At 44.6% G+C, this 15,070-nt stretch overlaps 1 protein-coding gene across 1 annotated transcript in view; it reads right to left on the reverse strand.

Annotated features, from left to right (window-relative positions):
* Nucleotides 1-1,099: 1,099 nt before the first annotated feature.
* The window catches only part of LOC311127499 (electrogenic sodium bicarbonate cotransporter 4-like), a gene marked incomplete at both ends in the record, with an annotated part of 38,717 nt that continues 24,746 nt past the window's right edge, over nt 1,100-15,070 (reverse strand). Inside the window, 8 exons of the mRNA XM_084159322.1 lie at nt 1,100-1,382; nt 4,017-4,129; nt 4,725-4,895; nt 5,061-5,234; nt 5,319-5,387; nt 5,477-5,549; nt 12,656-12,834; nt 13,098-13,259. Of these exons, the coding sequence (XP_084015448.1) occupies nt 1,100-1,382; nt 4,017-4,129; nt 4,725-4,895; nt 5,061-5,234; nt 5,319-5,387; nt 5,477-5,549; nt 12,656-12,834; nt 13,098-13,259 (1,224 nt within the window). The remainder of the gene's footprint in view (nt 1,383-4,016; nt 4,130-4,724; nt 4,896-5,060; nt 5,235-5,318; nt 5,388-5,476; nt 5,550-12,655; nt 12,835-13,097; nt 13,260-15,070) is intronic.

Below are 15,070 nucleotides of genomic sequence, written 5' to 3' on the forward strand. Positions count from 1 at the left end.
AGTTCAATAAATCAGACAGTCCCAACATACAATGATCAGTATTTATTCAGAGAGCGCTCTGCCACAAAATGGGCGCACAGTCTTTTTATACACACACGTCACACACACACACACACACACACACACACACACACACACACACACACACACACACACACACACACACACACACACACTCTTATCATAACCTACTCCTTGCTAGTGCAGGCTGCATTTTTTCTCTATTCCCATACATAGTTATTGCTGTTCTCACAATATTCTGCAAGCCTCTCACTCCCCTTCCCTGTGTGGGGACATCTGTTTTTGAAACCGTTCTCCTGTTATTGGTTTCAACGTTTTGCACTTCTGCTTGCCTAATTACAAGACACAAATACTCTGTTGCTGGGCAAATATGCATCTTATATAAACACATATGATTAACTCTCTAAGCTCTAGTCTACTAATAGTCATACATTATTAGTTTAACTGAGGGTGTGACATTTTAGTCATATCTTACTCACACAGTTCTTTATCAGCTAGTTAAAAGGTTGTTATTTTTTCCTGAAAAACATGAAGTTAGGTTGTTTACATGTTAAAGGATAAATGCTCCAGGATAAAAGCTTTCACACAAACTTCAGACAACAAGGTTTTTGAATACTATTTTATTAACATGCATTTGTAAATCTGTACAATCCAAAGTAAATATACTCTGATATTAATATCTCACTTTCTCCAACAGTCATTTATACACATATAATCATAAAGGTGAATGCACTGAAAACCAAATACCTAATAAATGCATCAGTCATTTTAAAACCATTATTATCACAACGCTCACGTTTCTATATTTTTTCTTCATTTTTAATAATTGTACAGATCAATTTGCAGTCAGGTAATTAATATATTTGTTGTAGTTTCTTTTTTTGTACTAAATTGGTGTAATGGGGGGTACTGAATATATAAAAGTTATACTTTGTATAATACTTCTTATAATAACTAACAGGTACCTCAGGTTAAATGCCAATTCTTATTAATTTAACTGGAGATAAACTATAATCTTGTATAGTTTTGAGGATTGCACAACTGGTTATATGTGTCTGTGTGTCTATGTGCTGTCAACCTACAGCAAGGTTTCACTGCCTACATCATAGGGATGAGAGTGTGGGTGTTTGTATTGGTACTGGTCTCGTTGAGTCTTAGAGGTAAGGTAGCGGCCATTCAGAGGGCAGGGGTTAATGCTGGGGTAAAGGTCGTGACCCCGTGGGTAGAGGTCAGTCTCCTTGTATTCAGACTCCACCTGGATGGCAAACGGGGAAACTGGAGGGCGTGATGATGATCCGGGGATAAGGCTCACCTGGGAGTGGGCAGGTGAGGGGGGGCAGATCTTCAGGTGCAGAGTGATTCTGAGGGAGGGAGGAACAGTCAGGTGCAACAGCCCAGGTTACATACACACACATGCACTCTCACTAGCACAGACATAGTTTCACACTTCTCAACCATACTCCCTGAACAGCAATGCAGACAAGAATGTGTTGACTGACAAGAGCAAGAGCACACATTACTACAAACTGGAAAACACACACATATGCACGAACACGTGCGTGCATACAGACACACACAGAGAGAACATGTGCGTACATACAGACACACAGAGAGAACATGTGCGTGCATACAGACACACAGAGAGAACACGTGCGTGCATACAGACACACACAGAGAGAACATGTGCGTACATACAGACACACAGATAGAACACGTGCGTGCATACAGACACACACAGAGAGAACACGTGCGTGCATACAGACACACACAGAGAGAACACGTGCGTACATACAGACACACACAGAGAGAACACGTGCGTACATACAGACACATACAGAGAACGGGAGAAGAAAAAGGCAATGGGGTAGTTAGAAATGTTTGTAGGAGGATGTGAGTTTGAACGGTGACAAAAAGTAAACGGATTGGGTTGTGGGGTGAGGTGAAACTGCGTGAGACAGGTCTCCCAGACAGACATAAGCTCAAAACAGAGAGTATTAGAAGATACATCACAATGTTATCTGGAGGACGAAGAACTCTCTGTGGGGGTAGGAAATTTTGTTCTGTATTTAACAAAAGAAACAATGAAAAGTCCCATGATTTGTTAACAGACTAGACCTACTGTACTGCAGCAGGTTCATGACCTACATGTACCGGTAACCAAATACCTATTTCCGTATTTCTCAGGGGTTGACTGTCCCAGACAAACACATGGGTCCAGCATTCACTTGTGTTGAGAGAGCAGTGGCTGACAAAACCAGCTGGGACTGACAAGGGAGAGGATGACTGACCCATTGTAGATCAGAGAAGTCTTATAATTCCAAAATATTAAAATAGTAAATTATCAGGTCTGAATAGTGTCTCCAATGAACCCATGACAACCACCGTCCCTCAGATGTCAGAATAACATTGTATTATATTATTGTATTACTGCCTCCCGAGTGGCGCAGCAGTCTAAGGCACTGCATCGCAGTGCTTGAGGCGTCACTACAGACCCGGGTTCGATCCCAGGCTGTGCCCAGGCTGAGTCCCATAGGACGGCGCACAATTGGCCCAGCGTTGTCCGGGTTAGGGGAGGGTTTGGCCCGGGGGGCTTTACTTGGCTCATTGCGCTCTAGCGACTCCTTGTGGCGGGCCGGGCGCCTGCAGGCTGACTTCGGTCGTCAGTTGAACGGTGCTTCCTCCAACACATTGGTGCAGCTGGCTTCCGGGTTAAGTGGGCGGGTGTTAAGAAGCGCGGTTTGGCGGGTCATGTTTCGGAGGACGCATGACTCGACCTTCCCCTCTCCCGAGCCCGTTGGGGAGTTGCAGCGATGAGACAAGATCGTAATTGGATCGCAATTGGATATCAAGAAATTGGGGAGAAAAAGGGGGTAAAATAAATTTAAAAAAATAATCATAATATTGTATTACTATAACATTACAACTCTTCCTTCGCAAACTGTGCCTTCAGAGTAGTCTTTACATTAGTACAACAGAGGTTGCTGCCACAAACCACACAACACACAGTAAATAAATAACACATGGAAGACATCATCAAAACAAACAAACACACAAAAACTACTTCTGCATTGCTTTCAGGTGCATGGGCTGTGGTATTTGAACCACTGTCAGTCCGCCCTCACAAACACATCTACAGAGAAAAACATTACACACACAACATCCAGTGACTTTGAGCAGGTGCTGGAGCTCAGAGAATATGTTGAGCGAAAAGAAAACTCAGTTCACACACTGCGATCTATGCTCCAACAGCTTCAGATCCATGTGTCTGGATATGTCTACCAGCCACTACAGTGATTTGTACAATGTTTAAGAGTTGCATAACACACTTATAATACAACGGCAGGCCGACTAACTACTATCCAACAATCTAATAGACATATGGTTACATGTTAAATATCACATCATATCTACAATTTATAGAATATTTGTATATATTTATATGAAATTCAATGTGTATAAAGTGTTTTAGGTGACAACAGTGCTAAAGAATGCTAATAGTAAATGGAACTTTGCTAAATAGTTCATAGCATGTGTCAGTAATTGTACAGAAGGCATAGTAAGTGTGTGTGTGTGTGTGTGTGTGTGTGTGTCAGTAGTCGTAGTTGTGGTCCTGCTGGCAGTGTACTCCCCAGTCGGTGTGTGTGACGGGGGGTTGTATCAGGTCACTGTAGGGGACGTGCAGTTTGAGCACACAGTACCTGCGGTCCAGCTCACTGTCATCAGGATTCACACTAGAGTAAACGTTCTTCTCCTGTACACACACACACACACACACATATGCACAGACACACACACACAGAGATAGGAGGGGTTGAATGGCAGAGTGAAGAATCGGTGAGGTAGGAGAGAAGGAAGACAAAAAAAGAATCAAACCTTCAGTGTCTCACAACATTATAACATACATCTAGCTTCTCCATCTGTCGCACAACAATGATATCACAGTAATACACACAACAGTCCTCACTCCTTTGGTCAATCTCAAAAGAGAGGTTTACTCACAGTCAGAGATGGGGGGCTGGGTGGGTGGGGTTACAAAGGGGTCAGGGTCTGTAGGCAGGTCTATGGTGTCCATGGGTATCTTCACTGGAGGAGGGAGGGGAGTCTTGGGCTGAGTGACAGAGGGGGGAACCGGGGGGAACCAATCAGCATGCAGGAGGAACCGTCAGGGGAGTGGCTCAACAGAGGTGTGAGGGATGATGCCCCAAATATAAGTGGACATGAACGCACACTCTCACACACTCTGCATGCTTAAATCTAAGCAAAACGTCCCAATCATAAAATCAAATTAAAGTTTATTCATCATATGCACAGGATACAGCGTAAACAGTAAATGGTGCAATTAAACACAGAGAGGTTTGAATCATGCAGGTGAAAGTTGGAAGGAGAAAGACATCAAGACAGACAGACAGACAACGAGACAGACAGACATTGAGACAGACATACATCGAGACAGGCAGACAGACAGACAGCGAGACAGACAGACTTTGAGACAGATAGACAGACAGTAGTAAGTGTTTTACAGTGCCTTTTCAGCAACACTGTGGGACAGAGAAAGGAGAAAGGAGAAACATATTAGTCAGAGATAACACACTCAACACAACAGATGGAGCCAGTCCTGCACACCACAACACACTCACATTACATCCTTCTGCCACTGTCAGCCTGGCACTGTGTGTGTGTTTCTGCTAATCCTCGTCTCTTACCTCCTCGTCGCTCTCTGGCTCTGCTGCTTTGGTCTTTTTGTTGTCTTTCTTTTTCTTCCCCCCTTTCTCCTTCTTCTTGTCTTTCTCCGGCAGGATGTCGTCCAGCCAGGCCAGGTCGTGTTGAGAGAACATCAGGTCCATCATCTTACGCACCACCATCAGACCCAGGATCTACACACAGAGGTTATCCCCATCAATCGATGCAACACACACACACACACACACACACACACACACACACACACACACACACACACACACACACACACACACACACACACACACACACACACACACACACACACACAAACACACACAAACACACACAGCTCTCACCATGACAGGGAAGATGATGGCGGCGACAGTAGACTTGAGGATCCAGAGGACAGTCAGACAGATGATCTGGACCAGGGTGAACAGGTGAACCCTCCTCAGAGGAACATGACGCAGGAAGGAGAAGTCTGGCTGGTGCTTGGCTGGCATCAGGTACAGCTTTATACGTTCCCAGAACTAGGAGGGAAAGAGGAGGAGGGTGAGTAAACACACACACACACACACACACTGTAGATGTGTACACACACACGTGAAATGTACCTGTATTCCAGCGAGTGAGGCCACTCCCATGTAAAGGAAGACACCGTAGAGAACAGGCATGGGGATGTACTGGGGGAACACAATATACTGGTTAACACAATCTTCCACAACACCACCCACTGCATGTGACGAGGAGGCCCATTCTCTCACTGACTCACCTGAAGGACAGGAGCCAGGAAGATGGAGACCCCATTTAGGACAAACACCAGAATACCCGTCAACCTCTGTTCCCTGTACCACACACACACACACAACACACACAGTTAGAAATGACATCACTGTCAACCTCTGTTTTCTTTATAACATAATCTCACAATCTCACACACAGACACACACACATTTAGATTTTACATTTTAGTCATTTAGCAGACGCTCTTATCCAGAGCGAGTTACAGTTAGTGCATTCATCTTAAGATACACTATATATACCAAAGTATGTGGACAGCCCTTCAAATTAGTGGATTTGGCTATTTACATTTCAGCCACAACTGTTGCTGACAGGTATATAAAATCGAGCACACAGCCATGCAATCTCCATAGACAAACATTGGCAGTAGAATGGCCTGACTGAAGAGCTCAGTGATGTGGCATCGTCATAGAAGAGCTCAGTGACTTTCAACGTGGCACCGTCATAGGATGCCACCTTTCAAGCAAGTCAGTTCGTCAAATGTATGCCCTGCTACTGTAAGTGCTGTTATTTTGAAGTGGAAATGTCTAGGAGCAACAACGGCTCAGCCACGAAGTGGTAGGACACATAAGCTCACAGAACGGGACCACCGAGTGCTGAAGCGTGTAGCGTGTAAAAGTAATCTGTCCTCGGTTGCAACACTCACTACCGAGTTCCAAACTGCCTCTGGAAGCAACGTCAGCACAAGTACTGTTCATCGGGAGCTTCATGAAATGGGTTTCCATGGCCGAGTAGCCGCACACAAGCCAAAGATCACCATGCGCAATGCCAAGCGTTGGCTGGAGTGGTGTAAAGCTCGCCGCCACTGGACTCTGGAGCAGTGGAAACTATGTGGTACTATGCATTGGGGCAGGTAGCGTTCTACTGGCATCTGCCAAACCCAGATTTGTCAGTCGGACTGCCAGATGGTGAAGCGTAATTCATCACTCCAGAGAACGCATTCCACTGCTCCAGAGTCCAATGGTGGCGAGCTTTACACCACTCCAGCTGACACTTGGCATTGTGAAAGGATGACAGGTCCTCCGGAAGTTTAGTTTTCTTCCATTTTCGCTAAGCTGCCCGCAGCCCTCTTCTGTAAGCTCGAAATGAGTTACTCAGCCAACGAGCATGAGGGGAGGGCCAAGCCGGCCGGGAGGAAATAGGACAGTGCAAGTCATAGGATGCGGAAAGGGAGGAGCGTAGGGTCGAAGAGGCAGAGTCAGGAGACAGGAGGGAGAAGGATTTACCAGAAGGGAGACCCCAACTCTACCCCCTCCAGTCCAGAAGAAACACTGGCTGAGATTGTCCTGTTGATGGACTCAAATGGGAAGTTTGTTCAGGAGAAGAAACTTTTCCCTAGACACAAAACGAGAAAGGTGTGGTGCCCAACAACGCAGAGTGCCATGGCGCTGCTTGATAAGGCCCAGCTTGGGTCGCCAAGCCACATAATCATACACACCGGAAGCAACGACCTGCGTGCTCAGCAGGAGAAGGTGGCGACTTCACTACGGGGAGTGATTGAGAAGGCCTCCGCAATCTTCCCCAACTCAAGGATCGTGGTGTCAACCCTTCTACAGAGGAAGGACTTCCACCCTGCCACAATCCAAAGAATAAACGCCAGCCACTCCCGGGACTGTGCCCTGCGACCCAATGTACACCTGGCCCACCATCCCACCCTCGATCTGGACTGTCTCTATGACCATGTTCACCTGTACAGGGAGACAGTCCCCATCCTTGCTAAGACTCTCAAGGACGTCGCTTTAAACCGCATCCCAACCTCTCCACCCAGGAACAGCGGAGCAATCTCCACCCCCCCGAGATCACAGAGACAACACCCCGGACCAGTACCCTGGACCCCCCAGCCACGGCCACAGCACCACCAACCTCAATGCCCACCACATCCAGCGCAGCACAGACCACCCCAGCCCAGCTTCAGACCCACACAGACGAGGCCTAACACCCCCCTCCCCCCCACCACAGACCCACACCTGGAGGAGCCACAGCCCGGCAGACAGAGCTATGCACAAGCTGTGAGAGGAGCAACTGGTCCAGCTCCCACCAACGAAATGAGTGACATCAAACAAATGCTGAATCTACTATGCTCACATGTGATAGGCCGAGGGTCATGGTAAGATGAGCACAATAACTCCACCATCCTCACACTACATCCACCCAAGTGGCATGACACAAATACTATCTTAAATGATAAACAAATCACATTTGCATAATAAGAGTTTACCTTAATTGAAAAATCCTATTTTAATAGTTCTTGTTGGATTGTGAGTGTTTATCTCATTTTGAATGTAAAGAAAAAACAGTTATGAAGTCTTTTTACGTTGCATGTTGGAATTTACAAGGCTTGAAGTCCTCTGCTTTTGGGCTAAAGAGCAGAAACCCAGACTTCCTTAAAGAAATTGATGATATTGTAGTACTACAGGAAACATGGTGCAGAGGTGATGTTTCCACTGGCTGTCCACTAGGTATTTTTTTTGTTTTTGTTTGTTTGTCATTTAGCAGACGCTCTTATCCAGAGCGACTTACATGAGCAATTAGGGTTAAGTGCCTTGCTCAAGGGCACATCGACAGATTTTTCACCTAGTCGGCTCGGGGATTAGAACCAGCGACCTTTCGGTTACTGGCACAACGCTCTTAACCACTAAGCTACCTGCCGCCCAATTAAAAGGAATCACACAGGGCAGAGACTCAGGGGGAATGCTAATATGGTATAAATCTGAACTAACTAATTCAATCGAATTGATCAAAACAGGAGAATTCTTTATCTGGCTAAAAATCAACAAGGAGGCTATCTTAACAGATAACAACATCTTCCTCTGTGCCACATACATTCCCCCCTCAGAGTCACCCTACTTCAATGAAGAGAGTTTCTCCATTCTAGAGGGGGAGATTAGTCACTTTCAGGCCCAAGGCAATGTGCTGGTCTGTGGAGACCTGAATGCTAGAATAGCAGAAGAACTAGACACTATTAACAGTCATGGGGACAAACACCTACCGGGAAGCAACAACCTTTCCCTCCCCACATACCCCCCTAGAAACAACTATGACAAAGTGAAAAACTAAAATGGAGTACAGCTCCTGAAGCTCTGTCGAACACTGGGTCTGTACATAGTCAATGGTAGGTTAAGAGGGGACTCTTTTGGTAGGTACACCTACAGCTCATCCCTTGGCAGCAGTACTGTAGACTACTTCATCACAGACCTTAACCCAGAGTTTCTCAGAGCCTTCACAGTCAGCTCACTAACACCTCTCTCTGACCACAGTAAAATCACAGTGTATCTGAAAAGAGCAGAACCCAACCATGAAGCATCACGGCCCAATAAATTACATGGTACTAAACAGACCTATAGATGGAGTGCAAACAGTACAGAAATCTACCAAAAAGCAATTAGTAGCCAAAAAACACAATCTCTCCTGGACAACTTTTTAGCATTAACATTCTCCTACACCAATGAAGGTATACATTTGGCCGTTTGGAACATAAACTTTATATTTGACAAATTAGCCCTTGGCTAATCTTAAGAAACATAAGAGCAAACCAAAAATAATAGATCATGAAAAATGGCTTGATAATGATTGCAAAAATCTAAGAAAGTCATTGAGAAATATATCTAATCATAAACACAGAGACCCAGACAACAAAAATATATGTCTTCAATATGGGGAAACACTGAAGCAATACAAACACACCCTAAGAACAAAAAAGGAACAGCACATTAGAAATCAGCTGGATGTGATTGAGGAATCCATAGAATCAAACCACTTCTGGGAGAATTGGAATAAATTAAACAAACCTCATCATGAGGAATTGGCTATCCAAAATGGGGATATGTGGAGAAATCACTTTGCAAACCTCTACAGCAATATAACAAAGAGCCCAGAACAACAAGATATACAAGAAAAATTACAAATCCTTGAATCAGCAATCAAAGACTATCAGAATCCTGTGGATACCCCAATTACAGAACAAGAATTATTTGAAAAACTTTGCACTCTCCAACCCAAAAAGGCCTGTGGTGCTGATGGTATTTTAAATGAAATGATCAAATATACAGACCACAAATTCAAATTGGCTATACTCAAACTCTTTAACATTATCCTAACTGCAGGTATTTTCCCCGATATTTGGAACCAAGGATTGATCACACCAATTTATAAAAATGGAGACAAATTTGACCCAAATAATTACAGAGGAATTTGCGTTAACAGCAACTTGGGGAAAATTCTCTGCAGTATCATAAACAGCAGACTACATAATTTCCTTGATGAACACAACGTCCTAAGCAGAAGCCAGATTGGATTTGTAAAAAATTATCGTACAACAGACCACATTTACACCCTCCAGACTCTAATTGACAAACAAGTGAATCAAAACAAAGGCAAAATCTACTCGTGTTTTGTAGACTTCAAGAAAGCATTTGATTCAATTTGGCACGAAGGTCTTTTTTACAAACTAATAGAAAGTGGTATTGGAGGGAAAACATATGATGTTATTAAATCAATGTACACTAAAAACAAAAAAGCAAACAGACTTCTTCTCTCAGGGACGTGGAGTGAAACAGGGCTGCCCAATAAGTCCAACACTATTTAACATCTACATTAACGAATTGGCAAAAACATTAGAAGAATCGGCAGCACCTGGTCTCACCCTACACAACACTGAAATCAAGTGTCTGCTGTACGCAGATGACCTAGTGCTACTGTCCCCCACTAAGGAGGGGTTACAGCAGCATCTAGATCATCTGCACAGATTGATATGAATATAATGATATTCCAAAAAAGGTCCGGAAATCAGGATGACAAATATAAATTATATTTGGACACAGTTCTATTAGAACACACCAAAAATTACACATATCTAGGACTAAATATCAGCAACACAGGTAGCTTTCACATGGCTGTGAATGAGCTGAGAGACAAAGCAAGAAGAGCATTCTATGCCATTAAAAGGAATATTAAAATCGAAATTCCAATTAGAATCTGGCTAAACATTTTCCAATCAGTTATAGAACCAATTGCTCTATATGGCAGCGAAGTATGGGGTCCGCTCTCTAATACTGAATTTACCAAATGGGACAAACATCCAATTGAAATACTGCATGCAGAGTTTTGCAAGACTGTATTGCAAGTGCAAAGAAAAACTCAAAATAACGCATGTAGAGCAGAATTGGGCCAATACCCCCTCCTTATTCTAATAGAAAAAAGAGCCATCAAATTTTACAACTATCTAAAAACAAGTGACCCCAAAACATTCCATCACACAGCTCTACTATGTCAAGAGATGAAACAAGAGAAGAGTCCCCTCAGCCAGCTGGTTCTGAGGCTCAGTTCACTAACCAAAACCAACCTCATAGAGCCTCAGGACAGCACTCAGAAAATCTGGCCCAACCAAATCCTCACAAAGCAAAAAGAAAAATATATCACCTATTGGAAAGACACCACAAAAAATCAAAGTAAACTTCAATGCTATTTGGCTCTAAACAGACAGTACATGGTGGCAGACTATCTGACCACTGTGACTGATAGAAAACTGAGAAAAACACTGACTAGGTACAGACTCAGTGAGCACAGTCTGGCTATAGAGACCGGTCGTCACAGGCAAACCTGGCTGCCCAGAGAGGGCAGGCTGTGCTCACTCTGCCCCCGGGGAGAGGTAGAGACAGAGCTGCATTTCCTATTACACTGTGACAAATACTCAGACCTAAGAGAATCTTTCTTTCCCAAAATTATCATTCAGTACAAAGAATTTGAAACTATAAAAGAGGAAGAAAAAAACAAATATTTATTGGGTGAAAAGCCAAAATGTGCAATTTTGGCAGCCAAATATGTGTCCTCCTGCCACAACCTGATGGACAGCCAGTGAAAAGTGTAATGTAATGTCAATAATATTTCCTGTTTTGTTTTGGCTTTCATAGCATGTAATGTGTCTTCTCAGTCATGTTGAGATTGGTCGACTACTATTGCTTTAATGTATTGTTATTCTCATTAATATTGTTGTTGTAGTTGCTGTTAATGGTAATCCCATTTCCACTACTACTATTATTATTGCTGTTGGTCCCACCATTTTTGTTATATGTATACTTTGACAATGTAAGTAATTTTACTTGCCATGTCAATAAAGTCTATTGAATTAATAGGATAGAAGAGAAGAGAGTAGTGGGAGAGAGAGAGCGAAGATTGTGACGGCGCATGACCATCTGGGTAGGGGCTGAGTGGCTAGGGTTGGAGGAGAGGGAGACAGAAAAGGAAACAAAGTAGTGATCAGAGACCTGGAGGGGGGTTGCAGTGAGATTAGTAGGTGAACAGCCTGCCTTGTGAGTGGGAAGGGACTGGGAAAGGGTGAGGTCAAAAGAGGCAAGGAGAGGTAAGAAAGAGTTGGAAAGAAATGATCTTATCAAGGTGCCAAGCTCATTGAGGAACTCTCTAAGGGCACCTGGTGGGCAATACATGACAACAATGTTAAGCTTGAGTGGACAAGTGACAGTGACAGCATGGAATTCAAATGAGGAGATGGACAGGTGAGAGAGGGAGAAAACAGAAAATCTCCACTTAGGAGAAATGACTAGACCCGTGCCACCACCGCAACGACCAGATGCTCTCGGACTATGAGAGAAAACATAGTCAGATGAAGAGAGAGCAGCTGGAGTAGCAGTGTTCTCTGGGGTGATCCATGTCTCCGTCAGGGCCAAAAAGTAATAGGCTGAGATGAACTCAGCGTTCTTGACCGCATATCAGCAGTTCCAAACACTGCCAGAGACAAGGAATGGGTTGTGTGCGCAGGGTACACTAAATTAGAAGGGTTGCAGCCAAGGGGTGGGGAGTGTCTGTAAAGCCTACAGGTAGAGGACCAAACAGGTGTAAAAAACACAAACAGTTTCTAAAGCTACAAAGAGCAAAATGAGATAATCAGAAAATAACTCGATAATATACATAAGTGAGAGCGTGGTGTGGAGCCTTCCTTTCATTCCTTCCTCTGACAACTCGGCAGAACAGTCTTTTGTTACACACTCACTCACACACACACACACACACACACACACACACACACACACACACACACACACACACACACACACACACACACACACACACACACACACACACACACACACACACACACACACACCCCTAACCCCTCCCCCCAACCCCTCCTTACCTGACTCCCAGGAACTGGGGCTGCTCTCCTGGGGCGCTGGACTCACTCTCCATCTTCAGAGAGTCGATGTGGGCGATGGAGATGACAGTGGCAGCCACGTACCAGGGCAGGCCCAGGAAGGAACACACTGCCATCAGAATCCCCACCCAGAACAGGTCGAGATGGTACCCACAACCTTTCTGTTGGAGGGGGAGAGAAAAGGTGAGAATGGGAGAGATAACGTTCAGTTTGTTTTCTGTGTTGCTGTTGTGTTTATGGTTATTGAATGGTTGTTGAATGGTTGTGTTTTATTGCGATTATGTTAATGACCCCCATTAATAGAGTGCGATGGAGAGGAGTCGTCGATGGCATAAGCTCCCTGGGGAGTGACAGGCCTAAGTAAGTAAGTATGTTTATGCTTGCAGTTGTGTTCTGTTGTGTTCTAATTGCGGTCATACTGTACCTTGAGTTTGTTCTCTTTGCGGTTGACGATGACAGCGCTGATCTGTTGGTCCATGAAGATGAGGATGGTGACCAGAAGAGCAGGGACGGCGCTGGCCACATATACCCACCATGGGTTCTTACCAAACGGCATCACCAACCAGCCACGGTCCGGACGCGTCGGCTACAACACACACACACACACAAACACACACCCCACACACACACACACACACGACCACACACACACACGGTGGTACACATATGTATTTATTTAACCTTTATACACCCTCCAAGCTCATCACTAAGCTCAGGACCCTGGGACTGAACAACGCCCTCTGCAACTGGATCCTGGACTTCCTGACGGGCCATCCCCCAAAACATCCACCATGCTGACCACCAACACGGGGGACCCTCAGGGGTGTGTGCTTTGTCCCCTCCTGTACTCCCTGTTCACCCACGACTATGTGGCTGTGCATGACTTCAGTACCGTCATCAAGTTTGTTGACAACACGACGGTGGTAGGACTGATCACCGATGACAATGAGGCAGCCTATATAGAGGAGGTCAGAGACCTGGCAGTGTGGTCCCAGGACAACAACCTCTTCCTCAACGTCAGCATGACAAAGGAGCTGATCGTGGACTACAGGAAATGGAGGGTGGAGTACGCCCCCATTCACATTGATGGGGCTGTAGTAGAGCCGGTCGAGAGCATCAAGTTCCTCGGTGTCCACATCACTAAGGAATTAAAATGGGCCACACACACCCACACAGTTGTGAAGAGGGCACGACAGCGCCTCTTCCCCCTCAGGAAGCTGAAAAGATTTGTCATGGGCCCCCAGATCCTCAAAAAGTTCTACAGCTGCATCACTAGGGCCGAGCTCCCTGCCATCCAAAACCTCTACATTAGGTGGTGTCAGATGAAGGCCCAAAACATTTTCAAAGACTCCAGCCACCCAAGCCATAGACTGTTCTCTCTACTACCGCACGGCAAGCGGTACCAGTGCACCAAGTCTGGAACCAACTGGACCCTGAACAGCTTCTACCTCCAAGCCATAAGACTGCTAAACAAGGCTACTAAATAGCTAATCAAATGGCAACACGGACTACCTACATTGACCTCTTTTTTTTTACTAACTCTCTTGCACTGACTCAATGCACAAACACTGGACTCTACCCACACATTCACACATACTTACACACACACACTCACACACACACACTACATATGCCCACACACACATAACATGCGCACACATGCATACTGACGCCACACACTCACACACACACCACATACGCTGCTGCTACAGCTCAGTCTATTATCTATCCTGTTGCCTAGTCACTTTACCCCTACCTACAGCTGTATACAGTACCTCAATTACCTCGTACCCCTGCACATCGGCTCGTTACTGGTACTCCCTGTATAGTCATGTTATTTATTACTTATTATTGTTATTCGCTATTCACTATGTATTCCTCGTGTCACTATTATTATTTTAATTTTTAATTTTTTATCTTTAACTCTGCATTGTTGGAAAAGGACCTGTAAGTAAGCATTTCACTGTTAGTCTACACCTGTGGTTTATGAAGCATGTGACAAATAATATGTGATTTGATTTGAGTCACATTGAGACCCAGTTCTCTTTTTTAAGTGAGCCCTGTATGGTGCTAAACACACACACAAGCACATCTATCATGCAGTTTACACAGTTAAATCAAAACTACATGCGTCACTAAATCCGACAAAAAGACAGATGCAACTCATACACATACATCTCCAATCAAACACACATTGAATTACAGAATGCATGCATCTGTCAATCACACACACACACACACACATTGGGTTAATGGTTAGAAATACCTTAAACTCTGTGGGTACGATTAGTTTGGGTGTGTCCAGCCCTACAAGCATATCCAGACCCACAAATGTCATGATTGACATGAAGATGGAGAAATCACTGATCAGCTTCCTCAGCTAGGCCCACCCATACA

Source organism: Coregonus lavaretus, assembly GCF_964263955.1.
Source record: "Coregonus lavaretus genome assembly, chromosome: 4".
NCBI classification, from domain to species: Eukaryota; Metazoa; Chordata; class Actinopteri; order Salmoniformes; family Salmonidae; genus Coregonus; species Coregonus lavaretus.